General features: G+C 46.0%; 1 protein-coding gene across 4 annotated transcripts in view; it reads left to right on the top strand.

Moving 5' to 3' along the window:
- CFAP61 (cilia and flagella associated protein 61) overlaps positions 1-23378 on the top strand; it is a 150733-nt gene extending 127355 nt beyond the window's left edge. For all 4 annotated transcript variants that reach the window (XM_082234208.1, XM_082234209.1, XM_082234206.1 and 1 more), the window contains 2 exons: positions 17775-17865; positions 22952-23378. In XM_082234208.1, the coding sequence (XP_082090334.1) occupies positions 17775-17865; positions 22952-23152 (292 nt within the window). In that variant the 3' untranslated portion in view covers positions 23153-23378. The remainder of the gene's footprint in view (positions 1-17774; positions 17866-22951) is intronic.
- The last annotated feature ends 314 nt before the right edge of the window (positions 23379-23692 follow it).

Here is a 23692-nt window from a genome sequence, read left to right as displayed (position 1 = left end):
TCTCCCCGAGTGAAAGGAGCAGAAGACAAAGTAAAGTACAGGTATAAATATGAAGAAGACCTGCGGAAGGGACATGGAAAAGACTTAAGAGCCTCGGACATAAGGTCACCAGGTTGATGGACTAGATGGATGGGGTAGAAAGGACTGACAAAACCCGAGACCAGGAAGAAGAGACAATGGATGAAGATTGGAAGAAAGTTTTAAAAATTGGGGGTTTAGTTAATAAGAAAATTATTCAAGAAAAAATGAGAAATCGAGGGAAGAGAATTGGGGTCCAACTTAGGGAAAATTTATTTTTGTTTTTTGTCGAGTTGCAGCTCGGCATCCAAAGAAAAATCAGTCTCACACCATGATAGGTTCCGAAATATGGCTGCTCGTAGGGCTAATGCAGCACAGCTTTTATTGTGTGAAATCAGAAAGATACAAAATACAAGCCAAGCAATTTGTTTCTAGCCAGCAGATAAGGACCTTCATGCGAGCATCAGGCCATGCTACGTTAACCAATCATATAGGACAGCACGAGCTGTTCACGCGCTGTTCATGCTCCAAGGATGCTTCTAGCTATGAAATCACCCTGCAACAATAAGAACTTTGCTCATGCTCTCATGTACAAGCAATCATTTTCCCACATGTCCCCTTTTCTTGTTTATATTATTAGAGGAAAAGAGGGACCATTAGTCCAAATCGTACACTTCATTGCCTAAGCGTCTACACTTTGCAACATAAACTCCTCTTGTAACCCCTGTGGTGGGCCGTGGTCGGTACCACCATGCAGTGCATTGGGAAATCAAAGAGGGTATGCATTGAATGCAACAACACACCATAATGAAGCCAGCAATACATGCAATTACAATCAATAATATTTTTCTTAACCATAATCCATTAGGCAACTGTCAGGGCTGCTACCCAGTCCCAGCTCACATAGGACCACGCTACCAGCGTTCACGTTATACAGGTTCCATTTTCAAACTGCAATGTGCAGCCCTATGTCTTCTATGTCAGGCCGGCGAAGATCCGTCTGAGTTTCCGCCTCTAGCACACCAGCTTAATACCCTAGCCTTGCTCCACCTCCTGCGCCTCTCCTTAACGTCTCTGGGTCCTTCTTCCTGGGGTTTCCCCCTGCTCTCCCCCCTTGCTCTGACCGCTGGCGCTCCCTTCTGGGAATCCCCGGACTCACTGGACAGGCTCGGGGATCTCGGGTCGTCATCCCCACTCATCCCTCCTTCGTATTCCTCCCCCTCGCTCTCTGTTTCCTCCCTTCTCTGCGTCTCTGCTCCTGAACCCCTGACAGCAACCAAGAAAATAAGTAATCCCATGGATCAAAACCTTCAGGTGGATTCAAAGGATTATGGGCTATCATTTGTTCCATATAATCAATAGTAGCAGAGATATTGGTCGATTGATCAGTTATATACATACAACAATGAGAATGAATTAAGGCACAAATTTCACCTTTAGATGCAAAGATTACATTTAAAGCATAAAAAGTTTATAAAACAACTTCTCTTATTTCTGACATTTCTTTGTTAATCATTTTTAAAGCCAAGATGGTGGAATTGAACAAATTTTCTGTCCAGTTTGCCAATTTATGCAGATCACGGTAGTTCATGGCTGCACCTAAAGAAGGCAGAAGGGACCTAGAGATTGAGAAATAGGTGATTGTACTTCCCTTCTGTTACGCAAACGGACCGCTGGGAGCTTATCTAGTTTATACACCAAGGGTACTACTATACCTAACTTGCAGGTACCAGAAAAGGCAGAGGAGATTTCTTTGTAGGCACGTGTGCCACAAAATAACCATAAATCAGATTGAAGCAAACATGTAGTTCTGCTGCTCTTTCTCATCCAGTCGAACCAAACATAAAAGTCTATACACGCAGCCTGTTGTTCATAAGTCATGTAGGTTGTGACAGTATTAACTGAGACTTTTGGCCTATCACTCATAGTGGTAACATTAAGAAAACAAGAAGATCCATTAATGTATTCATATGTCCAATTACAATATGGATAATGACCTAAAAATTTTTTGCTATTGTGATTAAAATGAAAACAATAAGAAATGCTATTTCTACAAGCGATAGAAATACAGGAGGTAAACTTATGCGATTGTCCTTCATATTATTGCTAATCTTATATGAAGCATTTACTGGAATGCTAGAATACCACCACCAAAAAAAATTCAAAGCTTTGAGAAGCTTTTTAAAATCATTTTTCTCAGCAGCTAAAAGGCACTAGCCAAGCATATTCCGCTTGCTGCAGCCAAAAGATTGCAACAAGGTCGAGAACAGAGCCCATTGTCGCAGGCCTTGCTAAAGAACCATATTGCAACTTTCTGTCCGGGAACCATGCCAAAGCACAAGAATGAAACAACTGGAACACACTAAAAAACCCCTCACCCCCTCCCTTGCCAAGAGTCCACAATAGTTCCAAGACAGCCCTCTGTACATGCTCAGGGGAACACATCATAGGGCAGGACTCCTGAGGGAGGAGAAAGAAAAAAATATCTGGGGGGTAAAATCCAAGTGATGTCAATAAGGATGAGAATGGTAAATTAGTCCAATGGCTGTTTCTGAGCAACCTGTGTGATATTTCGTGGCTCGATTATTGGCATGTAAAAACCACAATCCAGAAGAAGTCACACAACCATTTCTTCAGATACAGGAGCCCATTTGCTGTAAATAGGTCTGATGTATTGCTCCTTGTACTGCTGAGTCAAAAGTCCAAGCCCAACGAAACGTGATGACACAGATGGGATGGTTGCTATTAGGAGGCAGCAAAACTGTAATGATGTTTGGTGGTTGAAGTGGCTTCCCAAGAAAAAGGGGGGCCAATGCAGTAGGGATGAAGATGGCCTTTCAGCGTGCCAGGAAACACTGGAACAGCTGTGGAAGAGCCTCTTCCATTGCAGAGGTGATTGTGATCTTGTCCGCTGGATTCTTGTGTCCTTTAAGGGCAGAAAATAGTGGAGACAAAGTGGAGGTGGGCAGGTCCAAATAACTCTTTATCCAATTCAGCTGTCCAAGAATTTGTTGTAAATCCACCAGTTTAAGATGATCAGGAAACTGTAGTTGAGGCGTAACTGGAATGGCTGCAGATGGTGTCAGCTTGTGTCCCAGGTACGTAATGGGTAAAGTCCGCTGGATTTTTTCCTTAGCCACTGTCAATCCAACAGGTTTTATCCTTAGCAGGATTTTGGGACACGGCGGAGGACAAGGCCGTGGCTAGCAGGCTGTGGCTAGCAGTGCCCACTGACTGGCAGGCTTTAAGCATATCAGCAATGGCTATATTTGATGTTGCCATTAGAAGGCGCAGCTCTTGCTTACAGTGCTCATTTGGATTATCAAACACAGGCTGGCGTACAATCGGTTCTTGTGCTGCCAGGTCCTGAACTTGCCACTTGAAGGTATTGTACAAGCGATCAACAAATTGTCCATAGAGCTTTGTAGGGCCCTGTCTGACGCTCCCCAATTGGTAGGTTTGAGGCAGGCAAAGCGGGAGCGGGGAGGGCGGGCGAAGAAGTTGTTGCAGCAGCCAGAAGAATGTTTGAAGGAGTTAAACACGACATAGCTTTGTAGACGTTACTCCAGGCATGCAAAACCTTGACATCAATCTGAGGATGATTTTGAAAGAAGTGTCCAATTTTTTTCCAATCGTCTAACTCCCAATTTCCGTCCTGGGGGAACCAGGGGCAGTGAGTGTCCAGGGCTTTTATAAGGGACTTAAGGTCAGCTTTCCGAACAGCAAGGTTGTTACTGGCCAAAAGGAATTTAAGGTCTTTAAAAAAATTTTTCTGTGGTGCAGAGAGAGACTTTCCCATGATTGCAAGAGTTGCAAAAAGAGCAGGGAGCACTTACCGGAGGGATCCTTAGGAGGATGAGGGAGGCGCCTTTTGCCCTGTCCGGGCGGAGATAAGTGCTGATAGGTCCGTAACGTAGTCCAGAATCACATTCACACGGGAGCTCTCACCAGGGATCCACTACGTGGATGAACGACGCGTCTGCAGCCCTTGCCAGGCGAGGTGAGGCTGAACGTTGTTTAACAGCATGAAATCCAAAAGAAATCACACGGGAGCACTCACCAGGGATCCACTACGTGGATGAACGACGGGTTGGTGAGTGCTGAATAATGAAAAACAACGTGAAGTCCGAAGGCAGTCACACGGGGCACCAATTGTCGAGTTGCAGCTCGGCATCCAAAGAAAAATCAGTCTCACACCATGATAGGTTCCGAAATATGGCTGCTCGTAGGGCTAATGCAGCACAGCTTTTATTGTGTGAAATCAGAAAGATACAAAATACAAGCCAAGCAATTTGTTTCTAGCCAGCAGATAAGGACCTTCATGCGAGCATCAGGCCATGCTACGTTAACCAATCATATAGGACAGCACGAGCTGTTCACGCGCTGTTCATGCTCCAAGGATGCTTCTAGCTATGAAATCACCCTGCAACAATAAGAACTTTGCTCATGCTCTCATGTACAAGCAATCATTTTCCCACAGTTTTTCTTTATAAAAGGATTAATATTAAGATGGAAAAGGAAATGCCAACTTGCTGACATAAATTTGGGAATAGGGAGGCAAGGGTGGGGGTGGGGGGAAGTCAAGGACTAGGGTTAGAAAATAAGATGTTAAGAAATTGTACATGTTTGTCGTCTTTTATGTTTGTTTTGGTGTTCTGTGTTTTGTTTTTGTCTATATAAAATGTGAAAACCCAATAAAAATATTTTAAAAAAAAAAGAAAGTTTTAAAAATTCATTTAGAAAAGTATTGTAAAATGAATGAGTATTGGAAAAATGTTGGAATGAAATTATTGGGCTTTAGCAGAAATGTTAAAAAGAATTATGTAATAATATGTAATGGTTAAGAGAATTTGGTATAAATAAGATTTAAGTTTTAGGACTTTTTATGGTAAGATAAGGTTAAAATAGATTAAGGTAATTTAATGACAGAATATTGTGAAAGATGGAAAGGATTTGCTGAGATAATTAATAACTAGAATACAAAAAAGGCAGGTGCGAGGAGGTCGATGAAATAAGGTAATGACAGTTAAGGATCTGGGAATATTGGATTTGTTTTTAATTTTTTTGTTTATTTTTGCTTTTTGATTTTGATGTATTGTGTGTTTTGTTTTTTCTTTTTGACTTTGGTTTTTATTGATTTGTATTGTTTCATTGTTACTTTTATCAACTTTTTTCTTTCCTTTTTTTTCCTCTTGGTTTTTCCTTCTTATTTCTTTGTAACCTTAAAATTCTCAATAAATATCATTATATAAAAAAAAATTCGTGATAGAATTTTCTTCCCCTACCTCCATTTTTAATGAATTTTACAAGTGAAAATGCATACAGAAAGGATAAAAACCGCTCCCCCTGCAAGCCCATTCTCCACCTTGGGCCTGGGAGTGGGCCCCAGACTCCACCTCAGCATATAAGGCCCCAAGGAGGCCTCGGGACATCGCTGCTGCCGCTCTGCCGGTGAGTCTTGGGGAGGACCGCTCCCCCTGCAAGCCCATTCTCCACCTTGGGCCTGGGAGTGGGCCCCAGACTCCACCTCAGCATATAAGGCCCCAAGGAGGCCTCGGGACATCGCTGCTGCCGCTCTGCCGGTGAGTCTTGGGGAGGACCGCTCCCCCTGCAAGCCCATTCTCCACCTTGGGCCTGGGAGTGGGCCCCAGACTCCACCTCAGCATATAAGGCCCCAAGGAGGCCTCGGGACATCGCTGCTGCCGCTCTGCCGGTGAGTCTTGGGGAGGACCGCTCCCCCTGCAAGCCCATTCTCCACCTTTGGCCTGGGAGTGGGCCCCAGACTCCACCTCAGCATATAAGGCCCCAAGGAGGCCTCGGGACATCGCTGCTGCCGCTCTGCCGGTGAGTCTTGGGGAGGACCGCTCCCCCTGCAAGCCCATTCTCCACCTTGGGCCTGGGAGTGGGCCCCAGACTCCACCTCAGCATATAAGGCCCCAAGGAGGCCTCGGGACATCGCTGCTGCCGCTCTGCCGGTGAGTCTTGGGGAGGACCGCTCCCCCTGCAAGCCCATTCTCCACCTTGGGCCTAGGAGTGGGCCCCAGACTCCACCTCAGCATATAAGGCCCCAAGGAGGCCTCGGGACATCGCTGCTGCCGCTCTGCCGGTGAGTCTTGGGGAGGACCGCTCCCCCTGCAAGCCCATTCTCCACCTTGGGCCTGGGAGTGGGAGTGGGCCCCAGACTCCACCTCAGCATATAAGGCCCCAAGGAGGCCTCGGGACATCGCTGCTGCCGCTCTGCCGGTGAGTCTGGGGAGGACCGCTCCCCCTGCAAGCCCATTCTCCACCTTGGGCCTGGGAGTGGGCCCCAGACTCCACCTCAGCATATAAGGCCCCAAGGAGGCCTCAGGACATCGCTGCTGCCGCTCTGCCGGTGAGTCTTGGGGAGGACCGCTCCCCCTGCAAGCCCATTCTCCACCTTGGGCCTGGGAGTGGGAGTGGGCCCCAGACTCCACCTCAGCATATAAGGCCCCAAGGAGGCCTCGGGACATCGCTGCTGCCGCTCTGCCGGTGAGTCTGGGGAGGACCGCTCCCCCTGCAAGCCCATTCTCCACCTTGGGCCTGGGAGTGGGCCCCAGACTCCACCTCAGCATATAAGGCCCCAAGGAGGCCTCGGGACATCGCTGCTGCCGCTCTGCCGGTGAGTCTTGGGGAGGACCGCTCCCCCTGCAAGCCCATTCTCCACCTTGGGCCTGGGAGTGGGAGTGGGCCCCAGACTCCACCTCAGCATATAAGGCCCCAAGGAGGCCTCGGGACATCGCTGCTGCCGCTCTGCCGGTGAGTCTGGGGAGGACCGCTCCCCCTGCAAGCCCATTCTCCACCTTGGGCCTGGGAGTGGGCCCCAGACTCCACCTCAGCATATAAGGCCCCAAGGAGGCCTCGGGACATCGCTGCTGCCGCTCTGCCGGTGAGTCTGGGGAGGACCGCTCCCCCTGCAAGCCCATTCTCCACCTTGGGCCTGGGAGTGGGCCCCAGACTCCACCTCAGCATATAAGGCCCCAAGGAGGCCTCGGGACATCGCTGCTGCCGCTCTGCCGGTGAGTCTGGGGAGGACCGCTCCCCCTGCAAGCCCATTCTCCACCTTGGGCCTGGGAGTGGGCCCCAGACTCCACCTCAGCATATAAGGCCCCAAGGAGGCCTCGGGACATCGCTGCTGCCGCTCTGCCGGTGAGTCTGGGGAGGACCGCTCCCCCTGCAAGCCCATTCTCCACCTTGGGCCTGGGAGTGGGCCCCAGACTCCACCTCAGCATATAAGGCCCCAAGGAGGCCTCGGGACATCGCTGCTGCCGCTCTGCCGGTGAGTCTTGGGGAGGACCGCTCCCCGTGCAAGCCCATTCTCCACCTTGGGCCTGGGAGTGGGAGTGGGCCCCAGACTCCACCTCAGCATATAAGGCCCCAAGGAGGCCTCGGGACATCGCTGCTGCCGCTCTGCCGGTGAGTCTGGGGAGGACCGCTCCCCCTGCAAGCCCATTCTCCACCTTGGGCCTGGGAGTGGGCCCCAGACTCCACCTCAGCATATAAGGCCCCAAGGAGGCCTCGGGACATCGCTGCTGCCGCTCTGCCGGTGAGTCTTGGGGAGGACCGCTCCCCCTGCAAGCCCATTCTCCACCTTGGGCCTGGGAGTGGGAGTGGGCCCCAGACTCCACCTCAGCATATAAGGCCCCAAGGAGGCCTCGGGACATCGCTGCTGCCGCTCTGCCGGTGAGTCTGGGGAGGACCGCTCCCCCTGCAAGCCCATTCTCCACCTTGGGCCTGGGAGTGGGCCCCAGACTCCACCTCAGCATATAAGGCCCCAAGGAGGCCTCGGGACATCGCTGCTGCCGCTCTGCCGGTGAGTCTTGGGGAGGACCGCTCCCCGTGCAAGCCCATTCTCCACCTTGGGCCTGGGAGTGGGAGTGGGCCCCAGACTCCACCTCAGCATATAAGGCCCCAAGGAGGCCTCGGGACATCGCTGCTGCCGCTCTGCCGGTGAGTCTGGGGAGGACCGCTCCCCCTGCAAGCCCATTCTCCACCTTGGGCCTGGGAGTGGGCCCCAGACTCCACCTCAGCATATAAGGCCCCAAGGAGGCCTCGGGACATCGCTGCTGCCGCTCTGCCGGTGAGTCTTGGGGAGGACCGCTCCCCCTGCAAGCCCATTCTCCACCTTGGGCCTGGGAGTGGGCCCCAGACTCCACCTCAGCATATAAGGCCCCAAGGAGGCCTCGGGACATCGCTGCTGCCGCTCTGCCGGTGAGTCTTGGGGAGGACCGCTCCCCCTGCAAGCCCATTCTCCACCTTGGGCCTGGGAGTGGGCCCCAGACTCCACCTCAGCATATAAGGCCCCAAGGAGGCCTCGGGACATTGCTGCTGCCGCTCTGCCGGTGAGTCTTGGGGAGGACCGCTCCCCCTGCAAGCCCATTCTCCACCTTGGGCCTGGGGGCGGGCCCCAGACTCACCAGCATCACAACTCGAAGGACACTGCTGCTGTGGCAGCAAATGTTTAATCGTGTTATATATTTTAAAGTGTTTTAAAAGTGTTTTTTACTTTGTTGTACCACCAGAAACGGTGGTTTTTTATCCATGTATTCTTATTTGTTTTGTTTTATTTTGGGTTGGGGTGGGACGGTTTGTTGAGTGGGGTGGGGATTGGTTTTGCTTTGGTGTAATTGTTTTTTTTTTTTCTGTTTGTTTGTCTGTTTGCTTTTATACTTTGTAAATGGAGGTTAGTATGAGGCCTGGGATTCCTACTGTGGAGGGGCGAGGGAGGTATGGCGGTGGGGGCAGATGGCATAGGCGAAGGGGATCGAGATACGGATATGCTCGTACCCCTTCCAATCTGCGCCCCATCCCGAGAGACGAGGGTAGGGTGAGAAAGGATTACTCACCTCCGTCACTGGTGCTGTGCAATGCCAGGTCTATAGGCAACAAAACCGCCACCCTGCGAGATTTCATCATCTCGCAGGGGGTCGACCTGGCTTGTGTGACGGAGACCTGGGTGCGCGAAGGGGTAACTGTTACCTTACGAGAGATGGCGCCCCCGGGTTTCTCCGTCCTCCACCAGTCACGGACTGTGGGCCGGGGGGGAGGGGTGGCATTATTAATCCGGGAAGACTGTTCTTTCAGGGCTCTACCACCGCCATCGATCCCCGGCATTGAATGTGTTGGCCTAGTGTGGGGCTCCGAGGTGAGCTTGGCTGTCTGGCTGGTGTACCGGCCACCTAGCGCACCAGCAGCCACCCTGTCAGGCCTGCTGGAGGCGGTGGCCGGCTGGGCCTTGGAATTCCCTAACCTATTGGTATTGGGGGACTTCAACATCCATGCCGATGCCACTCCCTCCTCACAGGCTCTGGACCTGGTGTCTTCCATGGCGACACTAGGGCTCTCCCAGTTTGTTTCGGGCCCCACACATCAAGCAGGCCACACGCTGGACCTGATCTTTGGCGTCGGTATAGATGTGATCCTGTCTCCTTCGATGAAGGTGCCATGGTCGGATCACTATGCTCTGAAAGCCAGGATTGATGTTCCACCCCCACCCTGCTTAGGTGGTGAGCCGATTTGGGCTCGCCCGCGGAGGCTGATGGACCCTGATAGATTCCGTCAAGCCTTGCGGGACCTTTCTCCCCCTGGCGACTCATTGACTGAGCTTGTTGAGGGCTGGAATACCCAGCTCCTGGCAGCCATCAATGAGATCGCACCTAAGCGCCCTCTGCGACCCCGCAGAAACCGGGCTCCCTGGTTTACTGAGGAGCTCCGGAAAATGAAGCGGGACCTCAGACGGCTAGAGCGAGTATGGCGGGGTGCCCGTGACGGAGCCTCAAGAACATCTTATAGGGTTTTTATGAAAACCTACGAGATGGCAGTGAAGGCCGCCAAGAAGTCCTACTTCTCGGCCTCCATTGCATCCGCTAGCTCTCGCCCGGCACAATTATTTAGTATAATTCGGTCTTTAACGTCCCTCGAAGGACAGCCAAATTTAAATAACAATTCGACACATAGCTGTGAGGCATTTGCGAGCTTTTTTGCGGAGAAGGTCCTGTCGCTCCGCCATGACCTCCCTGCCAATTTGGATACAATAAAAGAACTGGAGGCCCCTCGACTGTCCTCGGGTCCAGTATTGGACCACTTTGACCGGATATCCCCAGCCGATGTGGACAGACTCCTCCGAGCTGGAAAGCCCACCACTTGTCCTCTCGACCCGTGCCCGTCTTGGCTGATTAGAGCATGTCCAGACGAAGTGCGGGCCCCCCTGGGGGATATCATCAATTTGTCCCTTGGCACCGGGACATTCCCAGGGGAACTGAAGGAGGCAGTGGTGCGTCCGCTCTTAAAGAAAACATCATTAGATCCCTTAGATCTATCCAATTACCGCCCAGTTTCGAATCTTCCATTCCTGGGCAAGGTGATTGAGAGAGCGGTTGCTGAACAGCTTGGTAGGTTTCTGGATGAAACATTGGCTCTGGATCCATTCCAGTCCGGCTTCCGCGCTGGTCATGGGACCGAGACGGCTCTGGTCGCCCTAACAGATGATCTCCGTAGACAGCTGGATCGAGGCGGGTCGGGGCTGCTGATTCTTCTAGATCTGTCAGCAGCTTTCGACATGGTCGATCACGAACTTTTGGACCACCGCCTCGCCGACGTGGGGATCCAGGGCGCAGTCCTTCAATGGCTGCGCTCGTTTCTCTCTGGTCGGGGACAGAGGGTGGCGCTTGGGGGGGAACTGTCATCCCGCCACTCCTTGGTGTGTGGAGTGCCTCAGGGTGCGATTCTCTCCCCGATGCTTTTTAACATCTTTATGCGCCCCCTCGCCCAGCTTGTCCGGAGTTTTGGGCTGGGCTGCCATCAGTATGCCGATGACACCCAACTCTATCTGTTGATGGATGGCCATCCTGACTCGGCCCCAGACACACTGATCAGATGCTTGGAAGCTGTGGCTGGATGGTTACGTGGGAGCCGGTTGAAGTTAAATCCTTCGAAGACAGAGGTCCTCTGGCTGGGACGGGACGATATGGGATTGAGGGGGCAACTCCCATCTCTTGCGGGGGTGCAATTAGTGCCAGCACCGTCCGTTAAGAGTTTGGGTGTAATCTTCGATACCTCCCTCTCTATGGAGGCGCAGATTGCAGCTATAACAAAGGCGGCATTTTTTCATCTCCGCCAAGCTAAGCAGTTGGCCCCTTACCTCTCTCGCCCTGACCTAGCCACTGTGATCCACGCGACGGTCACCTCCAGACTGGATTATTGTAACTCGCTCTACGTGGGGCTGCCCTTGAGACTGACCCAGAAACTCCAGCGGGTGCAGAATGCCGCAGCGAGACTCCTTACGGGGTCTTCGCTGCGGGATCACATTCATCCGGTGCTATACCAGCTGCACTGGCTCCCAGTGGAGTACAGGATCAGGTTTAAGGTGCTGGTTTTAACCTTTAAAGCCCTATACGGCCTAGGACCCTCGTATCTACGGGACCGCCTCTCCTGGTATGCCCCACAGAGGAACTTACGGTCCTCTAATAAAAACATCTTGAAGGTCCCAGGCCACAGAGAGGTTAGGCTGGCCTCAACTAGAGCCAGGGCTTTTTCGGCTGCGGCTCCAACCTGGTGGAACGCTCTGTCACAAGAGACAAGGGCCCTGCAGGACTTGACATCTTTCCGCAGGGCCTGCAAGACAGAGCTGTTCCACCAGGCCTTTGGTTAGGGCACAGCCTGACTCCCTCCTTCAGCAATCTTTACAATACTTTAGTTTATGGTTGCCATTAATTTTGATTTTAATTAATTCTTATGATGTTTTTATATTGTTGCACTTTTTTAGTGTTGTTAGCCGCCCTGAGCCCGGCTTCGGCTGGGGAGGGCGGGATATAAATAAAAATTTATTATTTATTATTATTAAATTGAGTCAAGTAAAATTTAACACAAACGTTAATAGAAAATGTAATCCACCTCTCCCATAATATACCTGTAATATATTTCCAATCAAAATATATCCAAGACGTTATTAAATCATCACTAACACTTCTGGCTGTAAATTTTCTTCAGATTTAACCCTGTTCCAACAAAAAAGGAGATCAAGTGACAGAAAAACCATCTGTTGAGCATATTTTCCAGTCTCACAGATGCCTAAAACATGTTCACTTATTCATCAAGGCAGTCTGCCACATTTTCCTCAGCCATTTGCTGAAACCTAGAAGCAAGTTGAATAACTCTTCCAATATTTTTCCAATTATACTCTAGTTGTTAATAATAAATTTCAACCCAAACACAATAGTAACTTTTTACAATGCCTCTTAGTTAGTTGTGAGTAATAGACTCTTAAATTATACAATTATAGTGTTATAGGGGAAATTATTACAAAGATATCCCTAAAGCAAGCAGGGTGTGGGACACACAGTGTGTGGCTTTCCTTTTATTTTTACAGTACTGATAAAATATATGCATTAAAAAAGTCTACAGAGAGAATCCTCATTGCAATTAAGGGATTATATTAAACCTGGGATGGATGCTGAATATGAAGATTAGATGTAAAACAGACGTTCTAAACATCAGGCTTGTTGTTTACTCAAAGCCAGAACATGATGTGCAGTTCTGTGGAATCTGGTAGTTCCAAAGCATTATCAGGACATGTTTGTATTGAAAAGGATTCCACCTTAACGCTTCAGTTCACCCTGAAGGCTTCCTTAAGGTTGCCATCAATTTTCCTTTCTGTCAAAAAGAGAAGCTGTGAGCATGGCTGAATATGCCTAATGCCACTCAGTACACTTTGCACCCTAATTAGAGGTAAATAGGTGTGCATTTTTTGAAGAGACAGAATAAAGGCAAAGTAATACATGAAAGCCCTAACAGCTTTCCTATTCTGCTAGAATTAAATCCTAACCTTGAATCATACTATTCATATGTGTATAAAAGATAAATATAAATGGCCAATGAATATTTGGAAGCATTAGATATTTATTTTCTGTATTACATCACCAGGTTTTTAATGAATAACTGTGCTCCTAATGAGCAGCTAGACTACCAAGAAATCCAGGGATTAGAATTTGAAAAGCTTCCTTGTACTAAAAATTTATGATTAGGTAAACTTGATTAGGTAAACCTTTGAGCAGTTGTTAATGTATATTCCATATTCCTGTCCTTTTTGAATGTCAATTGCAAACTGTTAAATAATATTTCGTGTTTATTTAGCCCTTTAATCTGCATAAAATGCTTTTACATGCATTGAGATCAGAGTTATTATCCCTGTATTGTAGACAGGAGACTGAGGGTGAGAAACACAGGTTATATTTAGCTAGAGGGTTTACTGGATTCAGGATTCAGATAGTCCCTCTCTCAGTGCCATCCCAAGCATGAATGACAGGACTCTTTCTGTAGTGTGCTTCAGATTTGGAATATATGTCAGGCCCCCTCCTTAAGCCATTTTTGTTAGAAACTGAAGACATTTTTATTTTAGCAGGCTCTAGAAATTTATTTTAGATCTTTCTGTTGCCTGATTTTGCTGCGATTTTCCTGATTCTTACCATTTGTTTTTTACTTAATTGCTTCTGCATATCAGACATGCAAACCCACACAGTCTCAAGGAAATAAGCAAGAGGTTGTTGGGGGTTTTTTAGGCCGTAATTAATATTGAGGTGGTCAAACAAAATGACCAGGCTTAAAAAATCTAATTTAGGTCCTTCAAATGTCCCAAAATCAACTGTCCTCCTCCTCCTCCTCCTCTTCTTCTTCTTCTTCAGCATCTACTTTCTTTTGCAGCAGTTGGATGGCAGCTCCTTAGCCAGCAGCACTTCACTTTGTGCAAAAAGGTTGTCACAATCTCAACAGCCTTAGAAAAGGGATTTAGCTGCCTTCTCCAGTTAACTGTCCCACCCCAAAGGGCACTAGATAGGCTAGCCCATGGGTAGGCAAACTAAGGCCCGGGGGCCAGATCCTGCCCAATCGCCTTCTAAATCCAGCCTGCGGATGGTCCGGGAATCAGCGTGTTTTTACATGAGTAGGATGTGTGCTTTTATTTAAAATGTATCTCTGGGTTATTTGTGAGGCATAGGAATTCGTTCATTCCCCCCCCCATATAGTCCGACCCCCCACAAGGTCTGAGGGACAGTGGACAGACCCCCTGCTGAAAACGTTTGCTGACCCCTGACCTCTTCCTTCAGTAGGAAACAGCTTACACACATTCTAAACAAGAAATAAAATATTTGGTCCCTTCCCTTTTCCTCAGGCAGCAGCATCCTTAGACTTGTGAATTCTTGAAGGCTTACAGATTTACACCTTGGTTCAGAGTAAATGTTGGGTGCCAGGGAGAATGTGGCACTTTTTTCATTGGCACTGGTCATATGTGAACCGGCTTTAAAAGAAGCAATCTCCCCCTTCTTGAATATTCATGAACATTAACTCATGAATATTAATAGCTGTTAACTCTGTAATTAGTACCAACGATATAGAAAATGAGAAACGCTCATTGTACCAGAATTAATCGATCTTTTTTATTAATAACATTTTTTCTATCCTCAAAGCAAGCGCTTGCTAAACCATCGTTCAGTAATTGGGAGAATTCCTGAAGGCTGACACCCTCCGCCCTCTCCCTCTTTCTACATGTGCTCACACGCCTTCTTCCCTTTCTGTCCCATAATTTGGGATTAGTGTTTCTTGCTGTGGCATCTGAATTAGACAAGCTGTGTTGGTCAGCTGCCCTACTTTGCCTACAAACCAAAAGCTAAAAACTACTTCAAAGCTCACTTTCACTTGCTGGTTTGAAGGCAAGGTATAATTTGTAATAACCATAGTTTGCCCATTTATTACATCATACCACCCTACAGTTATCTCAAACTATGGAAGGGAGGGGGAAAGGGAGTGCACAAGTCTGAAGCATAAGGGAAAGGTAGTGCTGTACACAAACCAGCAAGCATGATCCCAGTTACTAAATTACGTCTGAGTAAATACTTCCTTTGGTGTGCAGAAAAAACAAGGAAGCATTTTGGATAGAATGAGAGGACTGACATCCATCTGGCAGGGAATTCACAGGGAGAAGAAGACTGCAGTAGTCGAGCTGAGAGATGACCAGAGTATAAAGCAACATTTTGGCCAAATACAATCTGGTCATTTTTGCAAAGTTGTGCAGGGGCAGTACTTTTTTTCTAGAAAAATAGGTGCCGGTACTCACCATGAAGTTGTTACAGTAAGTGCCACATTTTTTAACAACAAAAAAGAGGCACTGTGTTAAGTTGTGGGTGAACATATCAGCAATTCTTCAAACAGCTCTTGTTTATTCACCGGCCAGGACAGAACTGAACTGAAGGGTTCAGTCAGCCTGCTTATATAGAGCACCAGTACAATGTAACTGTAACAATTTTCTAAAACTATCCAATCACTGAACATCACTTTTGATCCCTTATTTGCATAACTATCTACAGTATCCCCCTACTGGCTCAGGGTGAGAACTTCAGTACATAACACACTGGTACTGCATACTCTTTGAGTACCCCTGAAAAAAAGCACTGTGTTAGGGGGAAATGAAATGTTTTGGCAATGTAGAAAGCAAATGAAAAGGATCGTTAAAGCCAAGGCAATTGTTATAAAAAACAAAGTCAAATAAGTTATCATTAATAATAATACTTTTGTTACACAGCCTCAAATCAAATCAGAGGTCTTCAGGTAGTTACTGTCCTCTGGCATCTAGTAAATGTGGATGGGTCCAGGACTAAATCTGTTTCATGGCTTCTGAATATAAAAGGAAGAGGAATACTAGCTCAACAAAATAGTCTGAAAATTGTATGTCTTTTATCCATGATTAAAATCCCATATTCTCCTGGGACCACTGTTGAATTGAGAGAGGCCTCATAGGTTGTATTTTTCACCAGTTTGAAACTCTATCCCAATTTATTTCTGTTACTATTTCTTTATTGCATTTATATTTTCCTGCAATGAGCTCAAGGTGGCATAAAGGTTTCCTCTCTTTCCTCATTTAATTTATACAACAACTCCGTGAGGTAGACTAGGCTGAGAGGCAGCGAGTGGCCCCAGGTCACCTAGTGAGTTCCATGGCCCAGGACAGAACTGAACCCTGGTCCCCTGGTCCCACATTCTAATCACTGCGCCACACTGGCTCCAGCATTACACTACACCAACATATTGAGTCTCTCCTAGCCTACGGACTGGAAACCAGGGGTTGCATTTACTTTGGGTAAACTCATTGAGATTAATGAACCTAAATTAAAAGGGTAAAGGGACCCTGACCATTAGGTCCAGTCGCGGATGACTCTGGGATTGCGGCGGGTCAGCTCTGAGTAGGAAATAATGGATCAAACCCTCGGCCTGGTCTCCAGCTGAAGCTAATCCACAACTGTATACAGAATTGTCTACACAGAAAGATGGGGCAGAAGCCTGCAAGACAAAGCCTCACTCCCACATCCCAGCATATGTACTATGTGCCCTTAAACTACACCTTGTTGAACTGTTGAACTGAACTGATCTGATCCACACAACAGCTCAGCTCTTTTTCCTGGCCACTCCAGCTATGCTTGTTGCTAACAATTTGTCTGAATTGTTTGCCTTGAACTAAAGAAAGGTGTCCAAGTTCTGTATGGGTTACTTTCAAAAAGTGAAAACCAGGACACCCTGAAAGTCGTTGACGAAGCGGAAACTTTTAAATCCTGGTAATGTGTGGCAGCCCTATGCAAGTGAAAGGGTAAAGGGACCCCTGACCATTAGGTCCAGTCGTGGCCGACTCTGGGGTTGCGGCGCTCATCTCGCTTTATTGGCCGAGGGAACCGGCGTACAGCCAACATGACTAAGCCGCTTCTGGCGAACCAGAGCAGCGCACGGAAACGCCGTTTACCTTCCCGCCGGAGTGGTACCTATTTATCTACTTGCACTTTGACGTGCTTTCGAACTGCTAGGTGGGCAGGAGCGGGGACCGAGCAACGGGAGCTCACCCCGTCGAGGGGATTCGAACCGGCGACCTTCTGATCAGCAAGTCCTAGGCTCTGTGGTTTAACCCACAGCACCACCCACGTCCCTTGTATGCAAGTGTAGAGGCTGTGTAAATTGACCTTTGGAAATAACGTTTACTTGTTACTAACTTAGTTGTCATTACTTTATATTACAGCACCTAGTAGTTACTAAAATAGATATGCTTATATTTTATATGCTTATACTTAAAAAAAAAATCATATTTATCCCCTGCCCCTTAAGACCTGGGTGGCTTACATAAATATTTATTTGCGCAGAAAATAGGTTTTCATAGCTCTTATGTTGTTTATTGCAGGGAATATAAACACTGAGGATTTCCTTGTATGATAAATTCAATTTAGCTTCAGTGCACTAGTGCAAGGAACATATTGCAACACTGTTGCGTCCTGTTTTTCTGGCCTTTATTAATCCAGAAACCTTAATGATGAACAACACTTTGTGTCATTGTCTACACAAATGTAATTTGTTTATGCAGGAGTTCAGTTAATCCTGCCATCTGCTTTTCTCAAATGAGGACAGATAATAGAGACACAGTTCCTCACAGGTCTTCAGGCTTTTAAATTCTGATAAAATCAGGATTCTTCACTGGCTCTTGCCACAGCTCTGAATTAAGCCACTTTAAATGTAATTACTGAAGCTGGCTGTACATCAGGAACATCCATTAAAAGAATTGATTGACCATGTTGTTATGGGAGGCATTTTATGAACAAACTATCCTGATGGGTCCAGAACTGTAATTTATAAAAGCAAAAAAGCAGGTAAATACTTTATTAGAGGCTAATGAAAGGCTTACTCGCTAACTAAATTTCTTCTTTTTTAACTAGCTACTTGAAGGAACCTTGGGCTTTGACCATCTATCATGATCGCTTTATCGATCTGAAGAAGGAACTGCGCCAGATTCTAGTATCTGTCCAGGTAAAGAAAATGGCTACCAAATGCATTTTATCCTGTGATCATTTTAAGATTTGGCTTTCATCTTCCCATTTGCTTTATTTTCCTCTTTATTACTTGTGAAAATCTAATGACCCACCACATTAATTTTGGACTCTGAGAAGAATCCAAAATTCTTCTTATGTAGATGCACATTATTTACACCTGCTTTTAGAACAACTGTTATTGCTGTTATTCTGCTTGGACCCATGACTCTGTTACATTCTCTACTATTTAATATCTGCCTGAATTTATCTAGGATTAACAACATAAAAGCAGAAGAAGAGCCCTGCTGGATCAGATCCAAGATCCATCCAGTCAGAGTAGCCACCCACATACTTCTTCCAGGAAGCCAGCAGTGAGGGCATGAAAGCAACAGGAGGGGAATGGAGTGCAAAGGAATTAAGTTTTAAACTCTTTCCCCCATATCATTTTCCCAATGAAAGTACCACTACCAGACCCAAATGCCTATTTCCCTCATTACTTTACCACATAGACCCAGAATGTGCCTTCGTGTTTTTGCTACTAAAAGATAACTGTTTCAGAGTGACTGTTTTCATTGGAGAAATGGCATTTGCACAAACTTTCTCCACACTGCATTTTCAATCCAGATCATGCACATGGCTGCTATCTGAAATAAATTTGGCCATCAAAGAGTGCCAAGTAGGGGGGTGGGAGGCCAGGACCTCCAAAAAAAATTCAGTGAAGTGGCTGGGCCCCCACAAAGTTCTCTGGCGGTGTGCCCCCTCAATTGCAGGAACAAGGGAGTGTGCATGGTGGCCATGATATCTTGGGACAGTGAAATTGTGCATTCTATGAAGAATTGTTTTCTTTTTTCTGAATCCACTATCAATCAACTTCATTGTTGGACCCTAAGTTCACTTCTTTCAATCTACTTTATTCATACCAGGCATGGTTTTAGAGGCTTCTGTCATGTCTCTCCTTCACTGCATTTCTTCTAAATTAGAAAGCCCAGAATGCAATTGTGCACCAACCCCATGACCCTTTTTGATGGTCCTTTTCTGCCCCGTATCCTGGTCCATTTCAGTATCCTTTGGGGCAACCATAACAGTACACAAGTTAGATGTGTGAACTGGTTCCATTGAAAAACCTTTGTCCCAGGTGATGCAAGATTATATGAAGCTATTTTTGTGGTGTTTGATCTATAGTGGCTAATTCACATATGCAATCCTCCGTTGTGGCTGAAAACACCAAATAGTCAGCATACCTGAGTGAACCAGCCCTAAGGAAAGCAGAATATAAAGGAGGCGTGAGAGAGTTAACAAATTCTGCAGAAGTGGTGAGACTGCAGTAGTACAGGAAAGTTGAAGAGGATCTGGGTTTTAAGGAGCAATGAATGGCTTGGTTACACATGATAGATGGGAAGATGAGGCTTTCCCAGGTATGAAGAGGAGCATAGCAGGGTGCATGATGGAGGAATAGGAAATGTTTCCAGTCATCTCAGTTTTGATATGTATGATGGCCTGCCCTCATCATTGAGCTGAATCAGACAGAATTTGCTCATAACAGAATACATGCGGGCACATCATGAGAAGTTGCTGGATATAGGTAGGACTTTTGTGAACACATTTTTATGCAGCTTGTTTCAACATTTTTCAAGGCTTCTTATGAGGCTATCATGTGAGAAGTCAGCGGCCTTATTAAAGTTTGTATGCATAGCAAGTGTGCCCTCTATATTTAACACAACTTTATTTGCTTTTACTTGTGATACCCTTAACTGCAAAGCTAGCATGTTGGAGAGTTACCTGGGTCCCTGAAATGCTAGCTGTGAATGTGCAGGAAGATTTTTAGGTAGATGAATACTAAACTATTTGATTCCTCACCTGCCGTCTGAAGTGCTGTAATCTAGGAAGGGCTTGTACAATGTCCTTCTTCTGCATGTTTGATTGATTCTCAGTGCTGGTTTGAAAAACACCATTCAGAATTTACTCTAACAATCGGTGATCTTGCAACTCCCTTATTAAGCATAAATAGTACATAAGGCCCAATAAGTAGAAGCTACATTATCTGTAGGACAACATGAATTTCAATGACCATACTCATTTTATATTAATTTTGTTTGATCCTCCAAATAATGTTACTTGAAGTCCATTCTGTTTAAACCAATAATGGTATGGTTCTTCTATTTATTTCTCTATATCTTATCCTTCAAATCCTTATAGAGCCATGAGTTTATTCTGCACAAATGTCCACATTCATACTCACATAAATATATGTAGATGCTGACATGTTTAGACTTTATTTGCTGTTAATTTAATGATATTTAAATGTTTTAACTTTTTTATTGATAATGTCAATATTTTTGGAAACCGCTTACAGGTTTTACTACAAGCAAGCAGAATAGGAATCAAGTAGTATATGAATTTTGTTAAATAAATAAACATTTCCCTCCTCATTGCATCTGAATTATACACCCCCCCCAAAAAAAACCACCTTGCAGAGGTGCAGCATTTGCAATATGCCTATTTTAACTAGAAATATCCAACTTTTCACTGAATCACATGGGGCCCAAGCAGAGATAGAAAACCCAAGGCATTCAGGCAACCCCTCCCCGTTGCTCAGCATGATCAAAGCTGCCCCATCCACCTTGCAGGGATACGTGGATTCAGGGCTACCAATTGAAATGAATATTGGGGGGATGCCCCGCCCTGCATAATCGGATCACATGACATGGCACGCTCATACCATTCGACTGGAAATGCTCATCAACTTGGGAGGGGCACCCCCCTCAAATATTTTATTGGGGGAGCAAAGGGACCTTGGCCCCTAAGAGTTGGCTGCTATGCATGTGTCTATTCATGGCTAATCCTGAGCTTACTTCTTTTGTCCAGTTTGGAAGTTTGCTTTTTTTGCAAAACCTTTTATGTTTGTCCTTTAGCCAATTCACCTGCTTAGTGACAGTACATTTTATCCAATTTAATTAGGATATCATTTCATAGGTAATAGCCTAATTCAAGGATGTCCAACAGGTCAATCGTGATCTACTTGTAGATCCCCGGGAGGTTTTGGTAGATCGCGATCAATTGCTGTGTCCCTTTCCTTAGTGTTGGTAAAATAGAATCCATTCCCACCCTCCATTGTTGCACGATCTGCAGAACGGAAGACGGAGTTTATTCAGTGAGGCTGTTTGTTTTCCCCAGTGATCTGTTGATGAGTGGCTGCTCCCCTTTCTCCCTAAAAATGGCCAACAGCTTAACCTTGAACTCCCCAAAAACAGGACTTTCTTTTTCCCTAAAAAAAGCTGTTTGTTCTCACTCAGGACACCATATGACCCAAGTCCACCCCTGCCATATTCCATTTTACGGCCTTACGTTTTCTTCTTGTAACATTTGTTCTGCAAATGTAAGAGTGAAGTGCGTAGCTTTAAACTTTTGCTCATCAAACTCAGATATAATTTTTTTATTTTCCTCACCCTAATTTCCTTCTAGACTCCTTTCAACACAGTCCTGTTCAACATCTGCTTTACTAAGGGAGTCATTAAGTATTTTTCCATAGCCAAATAGTCTTTTATTTCCTTTCTGTTCTTGGTATTCAGTGGTCTCATTTGATCTCCTTGTCATCTTCTTTAAATCCCTTTACCATTTGTCTTTATGTTCTGTGCAAGATTTAATGCCACCTAACATTTAGCATTCCTGACTTTGCTAGTTTGCATGCTTCCCCATGTTAAGTGATGAGCATCTGTGATAAGAGCTTTATGGTTAGATTCAGTAACTTACTGTGAGAAACAATTCAGCACCTCACAAAATCAGGTGTAAAGGACCGTATCCAAACTGAACGATGGTGCTGGTTCTCCCATAATACTGGAGCTTGGGACCCAGACCCAGCATTGGCTCAGTCATGCACAGAATCTGCTGTATGAGCCATTGCAAACAAGCTTCCTCTGCCCCCGTCCATCCCTCCACTATTCAGAAGGTTTACATCTTTAGCATGATCCTAAGGCTGACCAGAACGATCCCAGATGGGCTGTTTGCAGTTTTGTGCCCCAATTTTAGGACAAGCAATGGGATTTTAAGAGATTTGAATGGCAAATGAAGCAGAACCAGCCAGTCGCCGAACATAAGATGACACTTTGTGTCTGTGAAGTTACTGAAGCCCCTTTGAATCAAACTACCCCACAAAGTGGTTTATCATTCACATGGGAGTCAGTGTGCTGATGATGTGAATCAAATGTACCTGACCACACAGATATACATTTTTTTCCTGAGCTGTGATTAGGTGAACAGTGTTCAAGGGACCCATTTTGAAGAAAGAACTCCAAGCATATCTTAAGGCATTTGTGCATTATCCCTGCCATGTGTGGATGCTGTTAATGTGGGATACAGGCTGGAGGAGGAAACAAATGTGCAATTGGGGTGGGGGTGGGGGTGGCTCAGTAGCAGGATTTTGGTTTTGGTTTTTTTGGTGCTTTACGAAGTAACATCAATAGTTCCCAGTCCCAAAAGAATTCAAAATCTGTATTTTGTTAGAGTGGCAGGGAGAAAGGAGAAAGGTTTTGTGGATATTGGTTTCCCATTCACCTTATGAACTGATTTAAGTTTTGCATATCACAACACCTTTAGAATAAAATCGTTCTTTCAGATTGTTGGTTATGGTCTTCCACTGGTACCAGACCTCCTTAAACAGTCACCTTCCTTCTGCCTACCCTCTCTGTCATGGAAGTGAATAGGGCATGTACTACTAGAGCACTTTGGGAATCAGCCAGCCAGCCTGTCTGCTAGCTTTCCAGGGAATGCTGTGAGCAGCTGCCTCTCTGTATTAGCTCCCAGGGCCTTGGGGATAAGAGAAGGTGAAAGGGAGGCTTAACAGATAGCCTCTGGCTAAAGACACAAAGCAATAAATCCCAGTTTGACTTTGCCTTAGATTTGAATCCTCTTTCTGGTGCAGCGTTCTGCCCATTGCATGTGCACAATTTATTTATTTGGGGCTTCTTCTGAAATCCTTTGTGCATTAGTTTTACTAATATGGCAGAAGAAGGTGACACCACTGCAGGCACTTTAATCAAGTTCATGATTATCTTCACACTTTTTCTTTTGTCATTTATTGCTTACAGGAAGAAGGTGTTCCTTCACTTCAAGAACTTGTTCGCCAAGTTGTGGACGGTGAACTTGCATTAATGGAGAGACCAAAGACATATCTCAAACGGTTCTATAAGCAAAGTGTCCACAAGGAACTGTTGGAGAAAAGCATTCTCAATTATCTAGACTATAACAATTATCACCTGCCAATGTTTGCCTGGCCAGGGATAGTTTAAGTGTGGCTGGATAAGTATGGCCTTTGTTACTTTAAATTATATGAGGGTCTTAACAAAAATTTGGGGGATGGGTGGGTTGCATGTCATTTTGTTCAAACTCTTCATGACTGTCCTTTGCGCAAAATGAAATCTGTCTTATTTAAAAAGCCCACCAGGTGGAGCATAATCCTGATTTTGTTGTTTTGCAAGACTGAATAAAAAATCAAATAAATAAGTCATGCAGTTATGTGATTATAGAGAGCAATTCTTACATATTACAAGTCAAGTAACCATTAAATAGATATTTGTAAAAGTCCTCTTTATCTGATGTGAAAACCTTCAACACCAACAACAGTTTCTCTTCATTATTATTAAAGTAACTCCATTTCATAGCACTGACTCAGCTCGAGAGTTTTGCTGCCTTTAAACCCTGTAGTCGCTTGGGCTCCTCTACCTCTATGCTGGAGTCTCCTTCCCAAGCAGAACCTGACAGATGGCTGCTAAGATTTGCATATTGCATTTTAGCTTCTTAATTGTTCATTCCAAATGCGAACTTTGTAT

The sequence above is a fragment of the Podarcis vaucheri genome, assembly GCF_965113315.1.
Source record: "Podarcis vaucheri genome assembly, chromosome: 8".
NCBI classification, from domain to species: domain Eukaryota; kingdom Metazoa; phylum Chordata; class Lepidosauria; order Squamata; family Lacertidae; genus Podarcis; species Podarcis vaucheri.
Note: the sequence above shows the minus strand (reverse complement) of the source record. Positions and strands in the feature narration are given on the sequence as shown.